This window comes from Lactuca sativa, chromosome 4, assembly GCF_002870075.4.
Source record: "Lactuca sativa cultivar Salinas chromosome 4, Lsat_Salinas_v11, whole genome shotgun sequence".
NCBI classification, from domain to species: Eukaryota; Viridiplantae; Streptophyta; class Magnoliopsida; order Asterales; family Asteraceae; genus Lactuca; species Lactuca sativa.
Genome location: NC_056626.2, coordinates 327,167,819 through 327,190,618, shown reverse-complemented (window position 1 = coordinate 327,190,618; position 22,800 = coordinate 327,167,819). Strand labels below are relative to the sequence as shown.

The window sequence follows — 22,800 nt, the reverse complement described above, 5'->3', positions numbered from 1 at the left end:
TAAGGTGAAAGTTATGATAAAAGAGTTTGGTGATAGATTTACCAAGCAGGGTATCTGTATACTTCAATATGCATTTGCAGAAAACCCATATGAGATGCAATTTCCTCAAAGTGGCTGTGGTGGTAAATCCATCATTAGAAAACCCAACACTCTGAGCATGGTTACCTCCAACCTCCTAAAAAGTAATTGGAATTTATAGATATAATTTCTATTTTTTTTAAGATTAGAAAATTGTCATCTTTTTTTTTTTAATCTGGTGTTCATATATAGATGAGGAAAAGAAGTTGAATGCGACTTACATAATCAGTGTTGCCCGAAATTTAGGGTGCTCGATATTCCTGCTGCCTTAATACTATTAGCGTAGCATGTATGTATGTATATTACCTTAGGCCCAAGCATTGTATTTGTATTTTAACCTAGTCCATTGTATTGTAGCCCACTATGTATTATTCAGATTATATTAATGAAATCATAGACCAAAAGCAAATTGAGGGAAAATAACGTTGTTTCATGGTATCCCGGTTTTTTCTCTAAACCTATTGCCGCCTTTTCTTGCTCTCGGCAATTCTGTGCTCTGCTTCTCCCCTCTTTCAATCGCTCCTCTCTAATCTACCTCCAGAATGTCTGAATCATCCGAGAACACCAAATCTTTTGGTGTAACCAACATTAAAGTCTACATTCCACTGATTCTGGATCTTCACAAGCTGAATTATGATGCTTGGAAAGAACTCTTCCAGACCCACTCCAACAGTTTTGGAGTTAAAGGTCATCTCACAGGCACTTCGAAACCCGTAGATGCCAACGATGTTGCTGGTCCAATCTTGACGATCTCGTCAAGGTGTGTATCTATGGAACTGTCACTCAAAGTCTTCTCAACATGATCCTCAAACCAGGTGCTACTGCTCATACGGTCTGGACTGATCTTGAAACGCTTTTTAGAGACAACAAACAAACTAGAGCAATTGAGCTTGATCAAGAACTTCGAACCCTAACTCTAGGCGATCTCTCCATCTCTAATTATTGTGAAAGAATGAAGGTGATATCAGATTTACTCACAAACATAGGATCACCGGTGTCTGAACAAACATTGGTTACATATCTCATTAATGGATTGTCACCAAAGTTTGACAACATTGCCACCGTCTTGCGCCATCAAGACCTGCTTCCATCTTTTCTAAAATGCAGTTCGATTCTTACCTTGGAGGAGTGAACCATGAGTCGAAATCGACCTACCCAACCTCTCCATATGGATCATGGATCGTCACCTCAAGCTCTTCATGCTGGAAATCCCAGCCCCTCAAACTCACGCAATAGGGCCTTCTCTCAAAACAACCGGGGTGGTCGTCGCTCTTCAGAGCCACGTCGCGGTGGCTCCCACTCAACTGATAATCGTCGCCCATCCGGAACCACCACCACAATACCATCGCTGCCATCGGGTTTCCCATGGCCTCCATACCCGATCCCGTGGAATCCCTACACCTTGTTATATCCTTCCTGGCAACAGCTCACTCGACCGACTTCTACTAGTTACCAACCGATGAGAAACCAGCAGCCTGGAGTCCTCGGTACTGCTCCCAACTCGGGTTTACCAACTCAACGCCCCCCTGAAGCAGCTTTCTTTGCTGCCCCTCCACATCAAAATCTTGTTCCTCCAGCTCAATGGTTTCCCCCGCTAACCCCGGATGAGCCTACAGATATCACACAAGCCTTGAACTCGATGCACATAAATGATGGCTTAGATACTCAGTGGTACATGGACACAGGAGCTACCACTCATCTTCCCTTGGACACAGGTAAAGTCACTACTTTTGGCAAAAACTGACATATAAATCACGTTCTTGTTGGCAATGGTTCTTCCATACATATTCATCAATCTGACCATACCCAATTAAACTCCTTGCATCGTCCCTTGCATCTTCGTAATGTATTAGTCACACCTAATATTATCAAAAACCTCATATCTGTTCGTCGTTTTACAACTGATAATCTTGTTTCTATTGAATTTGATTCGTGTGTTTTTTCTGTGAAGGATCTCAAAACTCGCCAGCTTCTGCTTAGGTGTGACAGCTCCAGTGACCTCTACCCAGTCAATCCCTCTACACAAGTTGCTCTTCTTTCTGGTTCTACTTATGTATTGTTCAGATTATATTAATGAAATCATAGACCAAAAGCAAATTGAGGGAAAATAATGTTGTTTCAAATACATCATGGAGGTAAGTTTAATTTTTGTTTTGTGAGTTGTACAATACAAACCATCAATGCATATTAGTGATAATTTAACATGAAAAATAAGAATGTTTCTTTCTTGATAGGTGAATCAGAAGACATGTCCGTCTCACTGTTGGTTTTTCAGCAAAAATATTGGAAACATTTTCATGTATTAATAATAGAGAAGAAAAAAAGCATCATCAAATTAAGATGAACATGAAGATACCCGGTGAATCATCACTAGTGTCAAGTTAAATGTAACGTTGTTTGACTGAAACAAAAACAAGTTTAATTGGCTCCAAAACCTAAATTTCTTTCAAAATATTCAAAAAGTGGACACATGAGTTGAATGTATTATATGGAGAGATACATACCTGACCATTAGATAAAGGTTTCACATTGAAAATTATGTCACTTTTCAACACCACCCTTTGTTTTGCTTTTATGTTGCTACTTGTATTATTCACATCTAGCAACTTGTACGCTTCATTGGTAAACATAAATTTTTTATTACATATAAACCAAATCATACAGGTTTCCGCAAGCAAGCAACCACTAACCTTTCTTGTAGTCCAAAATCTAGTCTCTGACAACACACCTCCAATCACAAATTGAAAGGAGAGAAAGAGATCGAGTAACCAGAATTTAATGAACATTGAAGGATGTATGTTTCTAATTAGAAGTAACACCACCATGAAGCCCATTCCAGATCGATCCTGGAGATCTTTATTTTGGGAAAAGACATGCTTCTCTATTCTTAATATCTCTTTGGTATTCTGGACCGAAAATCTCAATAAGCTTGCCTTCATCTAGTTCAATAAACCTGCAAGAGATATGAATCGCTTTTGGAATCAGTTTCTGTTTCTAAGAGGAGTATGAGAGAAGGAAGACAATAGGGAGATTGATGCGGTGTGTTTTCGGGAAAGGGTTGATAGGCATCAGAAAACTGGAAGAGAAGTAAAGATAAGGGTAAAACCATATTTAGGGTTTTTTTCGATTTGGGGTGTGAAGAACGCCTGAGTCATCACCACCAAAAACCCTAGCACGTACTAAGTCGATAGAAAAATAAGAGAATCAGGATTTTAAAAGAAAATAAAAGACCTCCCGCTACCTACTAAGAAGGAGAATCAAGCTTTGCATTCCATACTTCATAGCGATAACTCATGGAATTCACAGAGCTTCTTTAAGCCAAACCATGGAAAAGAGAAAAGTAGAAACGAAGGAAGATGAGAACAAGGCGGGGTTTTCTAATTTTTGGGATTTCGTTTACCGCTTAGCTATTAAAGGTTGGAAAATGCGTGTTCCATTAAAATTTATAAAGTGACATCTTTAGACGACACACATTTTATTACAGGTGCCCTCCGTGTTTTTTTTGGACACTAATTTAAAGGCACACAATAATGCGTGACCTAAATCCTTAAATTTTTGAAGAGATGACACTTTTTTAATGTCACACGCTTTTGCGTAACATAAATCAATGAGTGTCGTGGTTTGCGTGTCGTAAAAGGCTGTTTTTCTAGTAGTGAGTTTAAGGGGAAAAGATACTCATACGAACTTCATTGATCATCTTTATCAATCTCTTTAGATCAAAAAAGCATTCATACTTACAAGGACGATGAGAGAATCAGAAAAGGGAAAAGAATTAGTGATGAGCTCATTGGATCCTTTGAAGACTCAAGATTCACACATCATTGTTTCCTCCAAGAACTATGCCTCTTCCTCTTGGTGCTTGGATGAACTTGTGATGATAATGGATTGGTGCCACAGGACGAAGGAGCATATTTCTTTCCCCATCTTCTATGAAATGGAACCCTCTCAAGTTCGCAAACAAATTTGGGTAGTGGAAGAAGCCTTTTAGGAAACATGAAAAAGGAGAGGCTGCTGGGAAATGGAGACAGGCTTTGAAAGAAGCAACCGGTCTGGCTGGGTGGGAGTTGAAAAATATTGTTGATGGGTAATTCTTTCATCATATCTCTGGAGTTTTTCTGATCTAGGTATAACCTGGATATAAAAGGCTCATACATGGCATCCTTAGTTTTTCAAACACTTAACAGTTAAAAAGGGCACATGCAACCTAAAAGGATCTATGTCTTATGCTTTAAAGGCAACATACTTTCAATAACAAAATCTAACATAAACCCTAACAATTTTGAAATTATGAAATCAAGATTAAGGGTTTACATACCTTTAATTTGTTGTAGCAAACAAATCACTTCAACCCTTCCTTTGAAGAGCTTGGAAAGCTAGCACTAAAAGGATGATGTCTCTAATGGATCACACTCAAACCCTAGAACTAGAAGACAATTGAGAAGAAAGCAGAGGAAAGGTATATTTTTGTTCACCATTTTTAAGGGAAGTGTATCCATGAAATTAAGGACATATGGGGTCTTATTTATAGCCAGGGTTCACAAGGATAAACCTTGATTTTAATAATAAAATATTTAGATTTTACCTATTCAAAGCAATTATCCTTATCAGCTTCAGGAGGCTTCCAGAAACCCTAAAAGCCCCCTCCCCTCCCCCCCAACCGTCCACCCTATAGAACCCTCTAGAATTGCCTTTCTTTGCTCAACTATGAACAATTACAATTCACCTCTTGTACCTTTGTTTAATTCTAATTTATCCCAAATTAATTCAAGATTAATTCTGATAAATAATTAACTAATTCTAATTGATTTATCATTAATTTATTAATCATATAAATTAACAAATCAATTATTTAACAATTGATCTCATATTAAGTTATTAATCACATAATAAATTAACAAACCAAGTATATATTTCTAATTAATATATTAATCATAATATATTAACAAGTCATTTCTTCATAATTTCCAATTATTTTTTTAATCATATAATAATCTACTAAATCATTATCTCTCTAAAAATATCATTCTAATCAAGTTCTAGTTATGAGGGCAACCCCAAAAAAGACTTTGTTTTTAATCACAAGAGTATACCAATTTATTTATGAGCTTAGACACCTTAATCCAACACAACATTACTTGACCGATTCGTGAATTATGTTACCGATATAAGTGAGCGAAGAGTTATGTATGAAAACACTTCATTAATAACTGTCTCACATAGAATGTCGTGAGAAAGACCTGAAGAAACTTGTCATAAGGACTCAATGTGTACAAAAAGATCAAGGAGGGATAAATATGTATAAATTGAAAATTATATTATCCTATTAAGTTATTTTTCCCAGCTTAACCGGCAGTAGCCAGCTATAAGGACTGAATGTGTACAAAAAACAAGTTAAATGATCAAACGTAGATAATTTTTTTCAATGATTAAGTGTGTACAAAATAAAAAGTATATTACCATATTAAGTTATTTTCTCTCCAAAAGTCTTTCATCTGAAGTATTTTTCTATATAAAATAAATAAATAAGAAAATATGGATCTAATCTCCATCCAACCCATGAAAATCCATTGCCGCTTTTACCCTTTTTACGTTTATGTTACAATGAAAATGAAAAAGAAAAAAAAATAAGAAATCAACACCAAACAAAAATAATCATAATCAAATACAAATAAGAAACCACAAACCTAATGAGATCAAGTTTTTTCTACACAATATTTTTCAAAAAAAAAAAAAAAAAAAAAACCTAAAATATCCTCATAAGTCGTCTAGAAGGAACATTTTTTTCTCTCTTTTTCTGAAAGAAAAAACACTTTCGATTAATCCCTTATTTTTTGTACACCATATATCATCGGACTTGTTGAAAATGTTAACATATTACTCTTGTTACCTACACTACCCGGTCGCAAAAGGTAATGTGTGAACAAGATATATAGTGTACAAAAAAAAACTAAGCGTGAACAAAAACAATAGTTCATTACCATCATGAGTCATTTCCACTTATATATTTTCCAAGAAAAATTAAATACACTATATTTTCTATGTACTTATCTTTCTATTTATGATAAATAATGACACGCGGTTTAAATGATACAAATATCATATTTGTTAAATGTAATACTTATCATTATTTAATATAGATACGAAGAAAATATATGATATTATTTTATTTCTCATTTTCCAAACATTTGTTAAAGCTTACTGACTTTTGAAAAATCAATAAAAATAAACAAATTTCAAAAACAATCCCAAACACCCTTTTAAAAATCAAAACCATAACAAAACATTTTCAAGCAAACCATCTATATAAAGGGAATCAGGAGCTCTACCAATTACAATAATTAAATTTCTCATTTTCCAAACATTTTTTTAAAGCTTACTGACTTTTGAAAAATCAATAAAACAATAAACAAATTTCAAAAGAATCCCAAACACCCTTTTGAAAATCAAAACCATAACAAAACATTTTCAAGCAAACGATCTATATAAAGGGTATAAAGGGAATCAGGAGCTCTACCGATTACAGTAATTAAATTAATTACATTTAAGTACTGGATATGTGTTCATAAACAAATAGAATAAAATAAGTAAAAGTATGGAGCACATAGTCATATAATACAATCTTTTTCAAAAGAAATTGTCTTTTCAAATAAAGCTACTGACGTTTTCTTGACCAAACAAGTACCTTTTCATTTCCACTCAATTCCAGCTTTTCCAAACACACATATTCCGTTCACATTCCCTTACAAGTTAGAAGTAATTTATCGAAACCAAGTTTCTTTACTCGATTCATCGCATCCAAGTGTCATTTTGCATAAACTTCACCAACAAAGATTTGATTGTTATTAGGATCCTTCAATCATACCTTCAAATGGCGTCTTCTTCAACTTCATCCGTTGACAAGAGCTTTAAATACGATGTATTTTTGAGTTTTAGGGGCGAAGATACTCGTACGAACTTCATTGATCATCTTTATCATGCTCTTCAGAACAAAAGCATCCATACTTATAAGGACGATGAGAAAATCAAAAAAGGGAAAAACATCAGTGATGAGCTCATCGGATCCATTGAAGACTCCAAATTTTACATCATTGTTTTCTCCAAGAACTACGCCTCTTCATCCTGGTGCTTGGATGAACTTGTGAAGATAATGGAGTGCCAGAGGACAAACGAGCATACTGCTTACCCTGTCTTCTATGACGTGGAACCTTCAGAAGTCCGCAAACAAAGCGGGCCAGTGGTGGAAGCGTTTGCAAAACATGAAAAGGAAGAAGCTGCTGGGAAATGGAGAGAGGCTCTGAAAGAATCGGCGGATCTCTCTGGATGGGAGTTGAAGAAGACTGCTGATGGGTAATTCTTTGATCATTCCCTGCAATATTATTGTTTGAATCTTTTTGATTTAGCATATAACCTGGATATAAAATCTCGTACATGGCATCTTAAATTGTCAAATTTTAAGTCTTGTCCAAAGAATAACCATGGAATATGATTATGTAACTATGCTATTTTTCATGTGGGGCTGTATGTTATAGATCTGAAAGTGACTGGTCATATGGAATTTTGAGTAAGCTAATTGAATTTTATTTAAAATACAGGCATGAAGCTAAATTTATCAACAGAATAGTTGAAGAGATATCACTAGAGTTACGTTCAATCAGTTTCAACATTGATGAAAAGTTGGTAGGAATGGAGACCCGGATCAAAAATCTTGCTCCATCTTTAGGAATTGGTTGTGATGATGTCCGAATGATCGGTATCAAGGGGATGGAGGTGGTGGAAAAACAACTTTGGCAAGAGCTGTTTTTGATCACATATCCTTTCGGTTTGAAGGTAAAAGCTTTGTTGAAAATGTTAGGGAAAATGCTTCTTTGTCCAGTTTGAAGTCGTTACAAAAGCAAGTCATCGCAGATGTCTTCAATGAAGACTTAAGAGTAAGTAGTGTTTCTGATGGGAAACACATGATGAAGAGGAGGCTGCGTGATAAAAAGGTTCTTGTTGTTCTTGATGATGTTGATCATATAAACCAATTTGAGGTGTTAGCAGGCGAGCCTAACTGGTTTAAGGCAGGAAGTGTAATTATCATTACAACAAGAGATGAGCAAGTGCTGGTAGCGCACGGAGTGAAGTTCATTCATGATGTCAATCTGCTATCAGATAAGGAGGCAATTTGCCTCTTCAATAGGTTTGCATTTGGGAGAGATATTCCCATTCAAGGGTATGAAGAGCTATCAAGAAAAGTTGTACTTTATGCGGCTGGTCTTCCATTGACGATTACGGTTCTGGGTTCGTTTCTATGTGGAAAAGATGAGCTTGAATGGATAGATGCCCTAGAAAGACTAAAAACGATTCCGGAAACAGAAACTTTGAAAAAACTGGAATTAAGCTATACATGTCTAGAGGAGGATTACAAGGAAATATTCCTAGATGTTGCATGCATCATGAAAGGTTGGCAGAAAGATGATGCTATCAAAGCGCTCAAAAGCTGTGGATTTCATGCTAGAAATGGTTTAAGAGTTCTTCAACAAAAATCTCTTATAACTATTAATTATGATTACCTAGGCATGCATGACCATATTGTAGAAATGGGTAGGAATATTGTTCGGCGTTGGCTCCCCAATAAGCCTCATAAACATAGCCGATTGTGGAAAATCGATGAAATTAAAGATATACTGGCTAATGATTTGGTAAGGATAAAGTTTACTTGTATGTTGGGAAAAATCAACACATTTATAGTTATTATGACACAAGTTTCATGGTGACTTCTTTTTGCTTGCAGGGTACTAAAGCGACAAGATGTATACGATTCCACTCTAAGAAATTCAATCCGCATATTTTTATAAAAGGTCTAAGAAAGATGAAGGAGCTTAGATTTCTTTCGGTTAGTGGAGATTGTTCCAGTGATTACGAGTTTGGTATACTCGGTCCAGACTTCCCAAATGCTTTACGATATCTACATTGGACCAGTTACCCTTTTAGATCTTTACCCACAGCATTTCAAGCAAGTAATCTTAAAATTATGGTTGGTTGATTGTTTTGCATAATTCATTATAATGCTATACATACATCGTTTTCTTATTATACCAATATGCATTTTTCTTTCTGCTTATTTTAGGTCCTTAACAAGCTCAAATTCCTTGACCTCAGTTGTTCAATGTTGAGGACCCTTGACCTTGGGTTGGCACCAAATCTTGAAGAGTTGATTCTTGTTGAATGCACATATTTGGAAAAACTTCACTTGCCTGGAAGATGTTTAAATCTAAGATGCTTAATACTTCCCGGTTCAAGTTTGAGAACCCTTGACATTGGACTGACTCCGAATCTTGAAAAGTTAGATCTTAAAAAGTCTTACTGTTTGGAAGAACTTCACATGGGCAGTGAATGTCAAAAGGTCACCGAACTCATTATTAGTCATTTAAATTTGAGGACCCTTGACCTTGGGATGACTCCAAATCTCAAGAAGTTACATCTCAAAGAGTGTCGTAAATTGGAAAAACTTCACACTCCCATTGGATGTCTAAAAAAGCTTGTCCAGGGAGACTTAAGTGGTTGTTTGAGGTTTGGATCTTTTAGGTTTAACATAGAGGATAATACTTCTTGTAGTGTGGATGAGTCACTTGAGGTTGGTCCTTTAGCAGAGTTACATCTGTTTGTAGAGTCTATAGAAAGATGCCTACTTCACCCTGACAACAACTTGCCAAAGTTTCGGTTTGACTGTGATTATAAAGAAGATCGACCCTCATTGACTAGAAATCTTGAGATACTTTTTTCTGTAGGTATGTGTGCTTGCACAAACCTTGAGATGTTTTCACAAAGCATTTGTGGTTTACAACGTTTAAGAAAGCTTGAACTCAAAGGCAGTTTTGTAGAGGCGATCAAGGACCTTGACCAGTTAGAATCTCTTGAGGAGCTAATATTGTTGTCAACAAATATAAACCATCTTCCAGATAGCATTTTTAAGTTGAAACATCTGAAATCTCTTAAACTTAATGATTTACGGCTTCTTGAGAGGTTACCTGAGGATATTGGCCATTTAGAATGTCTGGAGGAGCTTAGTTTGTTGATTACAAATATTAAACACCTCCCTGATAGCATTTATATGTTTAAACATCTGAAATCCCTGAAACTTAGATTGTGTTTGCTTCTTGAGAAGTTACCTGAGAATCTTGGCCTATTAAAACATTTAGAGGAGCTAGCTTTGTCATGTACAAATGTTAAACATCTTCCGGATAGCATTTGCATGTTGAAACACCTGAAATATCTTGAACTTTATCATTGTTCGCTGCTTGAAAAGCTACCACACGATCTTGGCCGATTAGAACATTTAGAGGAGCTACATTTGTCAAAAGCAGAGATTAAACATCTTCCGGGCAGCATTTGTATGTTGAAAAGTCTGAAATATCTCAAAATTTATGATTGCTCGTTGCATGAGAAGTTACCAGAGGATCTTGGGCGATTAGGATGTTTAGAGGAGCTAGATTTGTCATTTACAAATATCAAACATCTTCCGGATAGCATTTGCATGTTGAAACGCCTGAAATATCTTAAACTTTATCATTGTTCGCTGCTTGAGAAGTTACCACAGAATCTTGGCCAATTAGAACGTTTAGAGGTGCTAAGCCTAGGGAAGTGTGAATTGTTAAAAAATATCCCAAATAGCATCTGTGAGATGAAATGTCTAACATGTCTCCATCTCCGCGATTGTATTCGAGTTGAGAAATTGCCTGAGGAACTTGAACGTTTGGAATGTTTAGAAGAGTTGGATATAAAAGGTACAAGCATAAGTCATCTTCCTCATAGCATTATTTTGTTGAAAGGTCTGCATATTATTTGGTTTACACCCGCACGACGAGTCTCGTCTACCGTGCTCCAGGGATGATTTTGAGAACTTCTGGTGGCTAAGAAAAAACAAGTCAAATAGAACTATTGTAAAAGGTACTTTCTGTGTTTTTTTTTATTCACCATGTTACATGATTTCAATATTGAAATTATTATGATGATAATTAATTTTTTAGCCAAAATCAAGATTATAACTAAAAAGATACAAATCAAACAGAACTATTTTAAAAGCTAGTTTTATTTTGTGCTCTTATATTGTTGTTTGTACATGTCAAAAAACTGATTTGATCATATATCTGATTTCTATCAGGCAGCTGCATCGATTCTGTTCTTTATCAACCATCGTGATATCTGGGGTGAATGTTTTGTTGATTGAGATTAATCTGGTATCTATGTAGGGGATCTACTTATTATCTCAACCCATGTTACTTTGTTCTCAGCATCCTCTACTGATAATTTGGTACAGATCTTCCTCTTGAGGTATAACTAAACTATATCTCATCATTCCCATGGATTTCTGTTAATAATTGGTGGTCATAATTGTTTCAGGATCTTGAGCTTCTACAGTTTCACCAATTAGTATGTATATATGGAGAGCTGAGTGCCTCATTACTGAAGTTCTGTGTATTTTTCTTCATTTTAGTCAGAGATAATTTGAAAAATACTGTTATAACCTGGTTCATCCTCAATTGTTTTCCCATAAAAAAAGTTAAATTAAATTAATTAGTTTTGGAGTAAAGAAATGCTGAGAAATGATTTAAACACATACTCTGGTAATTTCTTTATATCCCGTCTCTCTTATAACATGTGATGTGACATGTATGTACCAGGTTATATGCATGGATAATCTATTATAGTTGGATAGATTATCCAAGTATAATGTTATAATAAGGAAAAAAAATTGAAAGTAAAATGATATAATTGGGTAGATTTTTCAAAGTGTAATGTTTTAATAAGAAAAAATAAAATAAAATGTACACTGCTATAACTGGAAAATATAATGTTCTAATAAGAAAAAGGTTGAAAGTACAATGCTATAGTTAGGTAGATTTTTCAAAACATAATGTTTTAATAAGAAAAAAAACTAGAAGTACAATGCTATATTTGGGTACAGCTCTCAAAGTATAATGTTCTAATAAGAATTTTTTTTTTCAAAGTACAATGCTTTAATAAGAAAAAACAGGAACATTGTTGCAATCGAAAGAACTGAATGTAGGATGCTATACTACATAAATAAATGAAAGTACATTGCTATATCTAAGATTTGTTTGATATTTATGTATATTTGTATAAATGTATGTATGTATGTATCAGCATGATTTTCCACATTATATTACAATTTGGAAGTGGTTGATCTTTTATCATCCACAATATAATCTATGTGTTCACCTTAAAATATGCATGAATACCTTTGATGATGAGGTCGAGACTTTCTCATTATCAAGAGTTTTTTGAACTGCAAAATAAATTGTTGTTTGCATTCATCATTTAATGTACAACCCTAAAAGCCTGCACATAAGTTGTCTTTGCAAAGTCATTGTAGGTCTTCTTTGTAACTTCGTTTTTAGACTTAGAGCTTAATGCTTTGTATTTTGAAATAGAATTTTAGCTTATTGCTCTTGCCCTATTTTTTCATGGATCAACCCAAACTGGATCCTGATTAACAATAATATTGTAGTTTGAAAAGTTAAGAATCATCTCATGTGTTGTGTGTTTGTTGATCGCAACCTTAGATGTATTGTGCATACAATTTTGATAGGTTTCATGTTAAAGTTGCGATATTATGGGAAAAAGTTATAGTACATTTTTCAGATTGTTGGTTCTCTCAAATTTACAAAATTAGAAAGAAAAAAAAAAAGAGCTTTTACCCTACAGAAAAGTTTGTAATCGGTTATCATTTTTTTTTTGAAAATCACTTTGGAAAACTGTGCTGTTAATACTTGGTAACATCAGTATGGTAATGAGGAATCTAATATTTTGTAGCGTACTTGGTTATATGGTATATTATGTGATGATAAATTGTTGGGAAATTGGGGTGATAGGATAGGTCAAGATATTAATCAATACCTAAGAATTGGTTATATGGTATCTGCTTGATTTGATGATAAATTGTTGGAAATTGGGATGATAGGATCCTAGATATTGATCAATATTTTGACCCGCTTATCTATTATCTCCCCTTTGGAAATTGGGCCTATCTTTGGATTTTCCATGTCTAAATATATATTTAGTCTTTTTAGGGATTTTGTGTAATATTTGACATCTAAAACTTTATTTAAATATCCTCAAGAAAAATATATTAATTAGATGAGTTGTATACGTGTGTTTTAAGTGAAGTTGAAAACTTCAAAGTAATCTAATGTAATATTTAACAGATTTGCTTTTCCTAGACCTTTTTTTGGTGAGTAAATGGCAAGACTTATGTAGTTAACATAAGTAACTCACAATCAAAAAAGAAAATAAAAGAGAATTGAGAAGGGACTAATGTTTATTGGTTGATGGGACATTGGATAGTATATATCGAACTGCAGCAGGCTAGCTAAAGCCTACAACTACAATTGCGAAACAGTATAATGCATATTAAAATAATTAATATAACTTCACATATCAACTTCAAATTGTTTAAATATAATTTTAAAAGGTATCTACAAAATAGAATAATATAACCTTTTTTAATCCTTTTAAAAACAATTAGATATTTATATGTGTAAGTAATAAGATATTTATTCTGGATTTAATGATAATAGAAATCTATCATATTTTTGGAATGCAAATTACTTACAATATTGATGAAAAAAACAGTGTCAATTTTTAGGAGAATAAGACAGCATCACTTTTTTTATTTTTTTTTTTTAATTATTAAGAAATGTATACGAAATATATAGAACAATCATTTTTGGAATAAAAGAATTACATAAAAAAAATTGCATATAAAGCATAATAGTCCTCTCCAAACTTCAAAGGAAAATAAATAGTGGATGAAAGATGAAAGGTTCTTTAGTTTTTTAAATGGTTTAAATAAGTAATAATGGCCCTTTCTCTTTTAACCAAAAAGCATCTTTGTTTTCTCCACTATATTCCAAAGGTTCTCCAAACAAACACATCACGTTCACACACCTTTTCTAGATTCTTTCTGCTCTTGATAGTAAGTCAACTCATCTCATATTCTCATCCAAGTCTATTTGCAACCATATTCCATAAACTCTCTCCAAAGATTTGATTTTTATAGAATCCTTCAAGCATACCTCAATGGCATATTCTTCAACTTCATCCATTCGCAAGAGCTTTAAGTATGATGTGTTTTTGAGTTTTAGAGGTGAAGACACTCGTTCCAATTTCGTGGATCACCTTTATTACGCTCTTCAGCAGAAAAACATTCACACATACAAGGACGATGAGGGAATTAAGAAAGGGAAAAGGATCAGTGATGAGCTCATCAGATCGATTGAAGAGTCTAGATTTTACATCATTATTTTCTCCAAGAACTATGCCTCTTCTTCTTGGTGTTTAGATGAGCTTGTGAAGATAATGGAATGTCACGGGACTACAGAGCATACTGCTTATCCTGTCTTCTATGATGTTGAGCCATCTGAAGTACGCAGACAAAGTGGGACAGTTGAAGAAGCCTTTTCCAAGCACAAAATGGAAGAGGCTTCTGGGAAATGGAGGGAGGCTCTTAAAGAAGCTGCTGATCTTGCTGGGTGGGAGTTAAAGAACACTACTGATGGGTAATTCTTTCATCAGATCTATGTAATATTCTTGTAATTTCGTTTCTTTCTGATCTACTTTTACACTGAATTTAAGAAGCTCGTCCATAGGATGTTATGTTGGATTGTCAAATTTAAACTACAATTCTCAGTTATTTGGAATGAATAAATATCAATTTTATATGATTATAGGACTCTGTTATTACTTCAAATACATTTTTTTTAGATCTGAAACTAGTTGGGCATGTTGGATTTTGAGTATGCTAATTGAATCTGCTTTGATATACAGGCATGAAGCAAAATTCATCCAAAAAATAGTTGAAGAGCTTTCACTAGAGTTACGATCCATTAGTTTGACAGTTGATGAAAAATTAGTAGGAATGGAGACTCGAATCAAAGATGTTGTATCATCCTTAGGAAGTGGTATCGATGATGTTCGCATGATTGGGATCAAGGGGATGGGAGGTGGTGGGAAGACGACTTTGGCAAGAGCTGTTTTTGATCAAATATCCTTTCAGTTTGAAGGTAAAAGCTTCGTGGAGAATGTGAGGGAAGTTTCAAATGCTTCTCTGTCCGGTTTGAAGTCTTTGCAAAAACAAATCCTTCGGGATGTCTTAAATGATAAATGCATCAGTGTAAGTAGTGTGTATGATGGGAAACACGTTATCAAGAGGATGATGCATGATAGAAAGGTTCTTGTTGTTCTAGATGATGTGGATAATATCGACCAACTTGAGGCATTGGCAGGTGAAACTAATTGGTTTAAGCCGGGCAGTAGAATTATCATCACAACAAGAGATGAACAAGTGCTAGTTTCACACCGTGTGCAGTTTATACGTGACATCAATCTGTTATCAGATAAAGAAGCAGTTTGCCTCTTCAGTAGGTATGCATTTGGTAGAGATAGTCCAATTCAAGGGTATGAGAAGCTATCTAGAGAAGTTATACGTTATGCAGCTGGTCTCCCCTTAACGCTAAGAGTTTTGGGTTCGTTTCTTTGTGGTAAAATTGAGCTTGAATGGATAGATGCCCTAGAAAGACTTAAAACGATTCCATTATCAGAAACTTTGAAAAAATTAGAATTAAGCTATATTGGTCTAGAGGAGGATTACAAGGAAATATTCCTAGATGTTGCATGCATTTTGAAAGGTTGGCCGAAGGAGATTACAATCAAAGCGCTTGAAAGCTGTGGATTTCATGCTAGAAATGGTTTAAGAGTTCTTGAGCAAAAATCTCTCATAACTATTTCTGATAATAATTTGTGTGTGGGCATGCACGACCATATTGAAGAAATGGGCAGGAATATTGTCCGTCGTGCCCATCCAGATAAGCCTTATAAACATAGCCGATTGTGGATTAGTGATGAAATTGAAGATATATTGGCTAACGATTTGGTAAGGATCAAGTTTATTTGTAAGTTAGAAAAAGCTATCACAAATTTTTTTTGTTAAGACATAAGTTTCATAGTGACTTCATTTGGATTATAGGGTACCAAAGCAACAAGATATATAAAATTCCACAATTGGAAGCTCAATCCGCACATTATTATAAAAGGTCTTAGAAAGATGAAGGAACTAAGATTTCTTTCAATGGATCTGGGATATCGTTTGCAGTGTTGGGAATTTGATATTGTCAGCCCAGACTTCCCAAATGCTTTACGATATCTGGATTTGAAGCATTACCCCTTTAGTTCTTTACCGGAAACATTTCAAGCAAATAATCTTGTCGCACTTGAGATGGTTGACAGCAAAATCATACAACTTTGGGAAGTGGGAGAAAGAAAGGTAGACATATAGTTGATTCATTCTATTGCATGATTCATTAAATATGTTATACATCTATTTCTTTGGTATTAAACGAATATTCATATTGTTTTTGCTTATGCTAGGTTCTTAACAAGCTCAAATACCTTGACCTCAGTCGTTCCATGTTGAGGACCCTTGACCTTGGACTTACTCCAAATCTCGAGACATTGAATCTTGGAGGATGTTCCAACTTGGAGGATCTTCATATTCCCATTGGATGTTTAAAGCTCATGTCTATTAACATCAGTATGTCAAGGTTGAGGACCCTTGACCTTAGGTTTGCTCGGAATCTCAAGAAGTTATTACTTGACAAATGCTTCGATTTGATAGATCTTCACATGCCGAGTTGTTCAAATCTCGAAGTACTACTACTCTCTAGGTCAAAGTTAAGAACCCTTGACATCAAGCTGACTCCGAATCTCAAGTATTTGGATCTTAATAATTGTTATTATTTGGAAGAACTTCACATGGCTAATGTATGTGAAAATCTCACCTATCTTGAAATTAGTCATTCAAAGTTGAGAACCCTTGACCTTGGGTTGACTCCAAATCTGGAGAGGTTAGATCTTAATACATGTTCTAATTTGGTAGAACTTCACACTCCCATTAGATGTCTACAAAAGCTTATCTACTTAGACGTAAGTGGTTGCTTGAGGTTTAGAGATTTTTTGTTTAACCTAAAGTGTGATGCTTCTTGTAGTGTGGAGGAATCACTTGAGGTTGTTCCTTTAGCTGAGTTACATGTTGTTGCAAAGTCCCTAGATCAATGCCCACTTCACCCCGACAACGACTTGCCAAACTTCCGCTTTAGTTATTTTTATAAGGAAGATCACCACTCATTGACTAGAAATCTTGAGATGCTTATTTCTATAGGTATGTGTGCTTGCACAAACCTTGAGACATTTTCAGGAAGCATTTGTGGGTTACAACGTTTAAGGAAGCTTAAACTAGAAGGCAGTATTCAAGAGGCGCCCAAGGACCTCGGCCAGTTAGAATGTCTTGAGGAGCTGATTTTCTTGTCTACAAAGATTAATCATCTTCCGGAGAGCATGTGTAAGCTGAAACATCTTAAATCTCTGAAACTTATATCCTGTTGGTTTCTTGAGAAGTTACCCGAGGATCTTGGCGGATTAGAACGTCTAGAGGAGCTGACTTTGTTTTGTACATTGATTAAAGATCTTCCAGATAGCATTTGTATGTTGAAACATCTGAAATCTCTCGAACTGTTCTCTTGTTCATTGCTTGAGAAGTTACCTGAGGAGTTTGGCCGATTAAAACTGCTGGAAAAGCTAGAGTTGTCGCATGCAAAGATTACACATCTTCCAGATAGCATTTGTATGTTGCAACAGATGAAACATATCGACCTTCATAATTGTTCGTTGCTTGAGAAGTTACCTGAGGATCTTGGCCGATTAGAATGTTTAGAGAAGCTAATCATAATAAACTGTAAGTTATTACAGAATATCCCGATAAGCATCTGTAGGATGAAATGTCTAAAAGATTTCCATCTCCGCTATTGTATTGGGATTGAGAAATTGCCTGAGGAACTTGGAAGTTTAGATTGCTTAAAAGAGTTAGATATAGAAGGTACAATCATAAGCCATCTTCCACAGAGTATTCTTTTGTTGAAAGGTCTCCGTATTATTGGGTCGAGAGAGCTTCTTCGGTCATCTGGTTTTACATCAGAGATACGAATCCAAGAACACGAAACATCGTGTTACGTAGTGGTGGGATGATTTTGAGAAGCTCAAAAGACCTGGAAAAGGCAGTTCACAAAGAACTATTGTAACAGGTACTTTCTCTGTTTTCTAGTGGTCGTGCATCTTACTTTGATTTCAATGGACATTGATCTGACAATAAGTAAATCATAAGCTAAAAATAAACAAATTATATTTATATACATACGAGAAGAATCCTTGATATAGTTCTAAACATGGTTTCATTGACTATCCATTCATCGTTTGTGTTAAGATTGGAGCCTTATCCGATTTGAAAAACTGGCCAGACTTCACAGACCCAACGGGTGAAATTTCATTTTCGTGCACTGTCAGTGTTAAATTATGTGTATAATCCTGATATGCAAAAATGTTAAACCGTTAGAGATAAATGCAAGAAATAGCTATGTACCTTTTAATTTTTATTCACCACTCCCTTTTTCTTATTGCAGGTGTCAGGTTTTTATCATTTATTTGGCAATGATCCTGATGCCATTGTTACCGGATAATCTGAAGTCCAAGTTAAGCTACAATAGATCATCCACATTGTTTTGAAATGGCTTTTATTGAATCAAATGACATTCTAATTTAGTTTGCAAATCATTTCAAAACATAATTACATGCGCATTTGTGACTAGAGTATGATGATCCAATCATTTGAACATCAAAAAAGTGAATCAAGTTCCAAAATTGTTATAGCTTAGATGGAATCCACAATTGTTATAGCTTCGAAGCGCTTCCAAAAAACAATAAAAAAAATAGCCATGAATGAGAAGAATGAGAGTATACTAGTGATCTACTAACTAAAACTCATTAGAAGTATCATCTAAACATTCTTAATGGGGTGATTTCTAGATTTGTGGTCACTAAAACCTAGATCGAAATTTTAAATAAGATGAAGGGAGATTATACCTTTCTTAAGCTGTAATCAATTCCTAGCAATAATACTTCCATGTGCAATTCTAGATCCAACCTCAAGCATTGAAATCGCCCTCTTCTTCCTTTCCCTTTCTTCAAATTCGTTTTCCATTCAAATGGGTATAGACGAGAAGGTGTTATGACTAGCTTTTCAACATTTTACGACTAACTAACGCCTAGTTCTCGTCTTCTCGAATTGTAGCACAGAGAAAAGAAAAGAAGAGAAAAGAAAGTAAGGAGAGAAAATTGGGAATTTAGGCAACATTGCCCTTCAGTACCCATATAGCATTTACATTCCATCCTTATTCCTCAATCGGCCGTTGAAACGAGACCATCCACATCGCATTCCTCAGCCTCCTCTTCCCCCGCTCAGACACTCCGTCCGCCGACGCCGATGCCGTCGGATTCCTCTACCCGCGCTTAGGCACTCTCATAGCTAGGAAGTCTCTTCTAAAACTTTCAAACTAACCTTCCAACTAAGGTTTCTTACAAAATGGTCCTCACAAGGTTAGACGGGTTAACTTTTAACCAAACACTAGGTTTTGTTTAATTTACCAATTTAGCACTGATTTTACATTTTAAACAAATTAACTATTTTTGAATTTATTTATATAGTTTAGTTTCCAAACTAATAAATATAATCTACCTCTTCTAATAAATAAATCATATAAATTTGCCGCATAACATTTTTGTAGCATTTTTATGTGCCATGTGCCACTCTTCTAAGATTTTTTTTTTTTTGTTTTTAATCTTCTCGTTCTTATTAGTTGCATCCAATAATTTTTGGTACAATTTTAATTAACCTTCAAGATTTGAAAAAAAAAATATAATCCTAATTTGAATTTTGAATTCTTTGTTTGATATTCCGAAATCAATTCACCGTTTGATATAAATCGTATACCAAAATTAGAATTCAAATTCATTCCTATCTAATTAAACATTCTAAATTTAAATAGCCAAAAATTATGCTTTATTCCATAAATTAAGGATAAATAATTATCATGCATTTCTTTTTTCCTAAAGACCATCTGGTATACATTACATACATTACATGAGACGATTTGTGGTTGAGCTAGACCACGACCACAATCGTGCACACCATCCCGACCGGTCGTGGTCGATCGTGATCGTGTTCCTTCGTGTTGTAGACGACAAATGTAAACGGCCAATGAAAATGTTTCCTCCTTCTTGATCGTTCAACGGTCAATTTTTTAAGTTTTAAAGTTTTTTTTGAAAAACTCAATATCTATATAAATCTAATAAAAGTTTCACCTTTCATCACATTTTACTCTCATTTTATAAACCAAAAAACACATGGAAGATTTGGAATTGTTAAATTTTTTTGACTTGGATGATGACGGGGAATTCATCTCAACCTTCTTCAATATTGTGCAACACATTCACGATGAAGAAAGTCTTTGTTGCTCGTATAAGGGCTGTCGTCAATCGTGATCGTCAAGCCGCACACGACTTAGTGATAAGTGATTACTTCGCCGATAATTGTCTTTACAATGATGACTCGTTCAAAAATCGTTTCCGACTAAATAAGGCTATATTTTTACGTATTAGTAACGCTTTAGAAGCCTATTATGATTTTTTCAAACAAAACCCCGATGTTAGAGGAAGAATGGATTTTAGTAGTATACAAAAGTGTGTGGCTGCGCTTAGGTATTTGGGATACGGTATAATATTTGATGCATCTGAGGAATACTTCAAAGTATCCGAGAGGACCGCAATTGATCGTGTAGATTGGTTTTGCACGTGTGTGTAAGAGGTTTTTCATCATGAATATTTGCGTAAACCTACTCCACGTGATATTGAGAGATTATACTTGGCTCATGAAGAGAGCCATGAATTTCTGGGTATGCTTGGTAATCTAGATACTACGCATGTGGCTTGGGAAAAATATCCAAATGTACGGCGTGGTCAATTCACTCGAGGAGATATAGATGAACTATGTATAATCCTAGAAGTTGTCACATCTCAGGATTTATGGATATGACATTCTTTTTTTGGAGTCGCGGGTTCTAACAATGACATTAACGTTCTTGGCAGTCTCCACTTTTCAACGATATTTGGACCGACAAAGCACCTGATATGACGTTCATGGTAAACGGACATTCGTACAAATACAGTAACTACCTTTGTGATGGGATATACCCAGATTATTCTACACTTATGAAGGCATATTCGGTTCCTCGAAGTGAAAAGGCAAAGTTGTTCACAAAGAGACAGGAATCAACGATGAAGGATATCGAGAGGGCATTTGGAGTCCTCAAGTAGACGTGGCATGTAGTGAAATACGCTACACGACTTTGGGATAAGGAAAAAAATTAAAAAAATAGTCCTAACATGTATTATAATGCATAATATGATCATTGAAGATCAAGGTCGAGCGATTTGCATGTATGATCCGGACGACGTCGTCATCCTGCTTGAAGGGTTCGTACCCGAAACGAATAAATTTTTATCATGTGAAATTCATAATAACGTGTTGCAATCTTCGAGAATAAGTGCTTATTGGTTAAGCCTTAACCTTCTAAGCTAAGGGTTTGGGTTCTTTACCCATTAGGATGGTTCTTCAGAGTAAAGTTGGAAACTTTACCCATCTAGTCGACATTCTAGCCCAGATCTGAGTAGGGGACCTTTTAGTTTCGAGTATGGTGACTTAATGGATTAAGGGCTATGTCTCGTGAAGAACTCGGCGAGTTCATTGGAGAACTCGGCAAGTTGGATCGACTTTTCCCTATTCTAATGGCTAAAGGGGAAACTCGGCGAGTTGGACCGACTTTTCATGATTTTATTGATTAATGAGGAACTCGGCGAGTTGAAGAACAACTCGGCGAGTCAAGTCAACTCGGAGCGTTGACTTTGACTTTGACTTTACCAATTTTGACCATTAAAGGGTTTTGGAAACATTGACCAATATCTAAGGGGATTGTTTCTATTTAGGGGTTGAGTAGAGCTGATTTTCGGGGCCGAGGATTTATCTAGTTATCTTTCAGCATTCGAGGTGAGTTTCCTTACCGGGTTGAAGGCACCAAGGCCGACCCATGTTTATATTATGTTGTTAGCATGCTAGTTATCTCCGTGACTCTTGCATGTGCTGTGTTTATATGTTTTCCGGGTCCAGGCCTGATGTCGGGCGGGGCCCAATGGATATCTGTATGCTATATATCTCTCTGTGATTATTGCATATGTATGTGCTTATGTTGATATATGTTATTGTATGTTGGGCAAGGCCTGTTTTGCCGATCTCAGCTCGATGTCGGGCGGGGCCAATGACGGGCGGGGCTCACTATTGTTGGATTAATGTCTAAGTCCATAACTATATTTGGTATGTACTTGACCCGACCCGACATGGTCCATTTGGGTTGCACTTCACCGACACAATTTATATGGATAATCTTTTGAGAATAGTATGGTTATGATGAATATTAATATATTATAAGTTCTAATATATTATTATGGAATCATATTATTTAATTAGTATTGATCAAGAATTAATTTAGAATTAATTAAGTGATCAATAGGAACTAATTAAATATGGACTCTTATATATATGGAATGGGCCAAGTTCATTTGGGTTGGGCTAAGCTTTCATGGATAGTCCATGGAGTGTTTAACCCATGGATCCTAAGAAATGAAAGGTCATAGGTATTAGGGTTTAACCCTAATCCTCCACACTATATAAAGATGTCCTTGGTTGGTGAAATTGGCACTAGTGTGGATACACTATGAAGG

At 35.2% G+C, this 22,800-nt stretch overlaps 4 protein-coding genes and 1 long non-coding RNA gene across 7 annotated transcripts; 4 read left to right on the top strand and 1 right to left on the bottom strand.

Moving 5' to 3' along the window:
- Positions 1-620: 620 nt before the first annotated feature.
- LOC111901905 (uncharacterized) lies at positions 621-1,210 on the top strand. The gene is made up of 2 exons (XM_023897762.1): positions 621-838; positions 940-1,210. The coding sequence occupies exons 1-2, from the start codon at positions 621-623 to the stop codon at positions 1,208-1,210; spliced, it is 489 nt and encodes a 162-aa protein (XP_023753530.1).
- A 3-nt stretch (positions 1,211-1,213) lies between these two features.
- On the top strand, positions 1,214-1,822 carry LOC128133686 (uncharacterized). Its single transcript, XM_052771204.1, has one exon. The coding sequence runs from the start codon at positions 1,214-1,216 to the stop codon at positions 1,820-1,822; it is 609 nt and encodes a 202-aa protein (XP_052627164.1).
- Positions 1,823-6,946: 5,124 nt separating this feature from the next.
- On the top strand, positions 6,947-11,791 carry LOC111901906 (disease resistance protein RPV1). Its single transcript, XM_023897763.3, has 7 exons — positions 6,947-7,425; positions 7,671-7,755; positions 7,815-8,759; positions 8,852-9,094; positions 9,188-11,007; positions 11,222-11,391; positions 11,461-11,791. The coding sequence occupies exons 1-5, from the start codon at positions 6,947-6,949 to the stop codon at positions 10,949-10,951; spliced, it is 3,516 nt and encodes a 1,171-aa protein (XP_023753531.2). The 3' UTR covers positions 10,952-11,007; positions 11,222-11,391; positions 11,461-11,791.
- A 2,212-nt stretch (positions 11,792-14,003) lies between these two features.
- LOC111901876 (disease resistance protein RPV1) lies at positions 14,004-18,871 on the top strand. 3 transcript variants are annotated; one of them, XR_006190977.2, is made up of 6 exons: positions 14,004-14,639; positions 14,908-16,012; positions 16,106-16,402; positions 16,507-18,215; positions 18,395-18,446; positions 18,591-18,871. XR_006190977.2 is itself a non-coding variant. In XM_042901449.2 (4 exons), exons 1-4 carry the CDS (start codon positions 14,161-14,163, stop codon positions 18,157-18,159), a joined length of 3,534 nt encoding a protein of 1,177 aa, XP_042757383.1. In that variant the 5' UTR covers positions 14,004-14,160; the 3' UTR covers positions 18,160-18,871. The 3 variants fall into 3 exon arrangements, 1 of the variants encoding a protein (XP_042757383.1); XR_006190978.2 differs by lacking the exon at positions 18,395-18,446; XM_042901449.2 differs by having other exon boundaries at positions 16,507-18,871.
- On the bottom strand, positions 16,410-19,527 carry LOC122197415 (uncharacterized). The gene is made up of 2 exons (XR_006190980.2): positions 19,051-19,527; positions 16,410-18,495 (listed from the first exon to the last, which is right to left on the bottom strand). It is a non-coding gene; the product is annotated as an uncharacterized LOC122197415 (long non-coding RNA).
- Between the last annotated feature and the right edge of the window lie 3,273 nt (positions 19,528-22,800).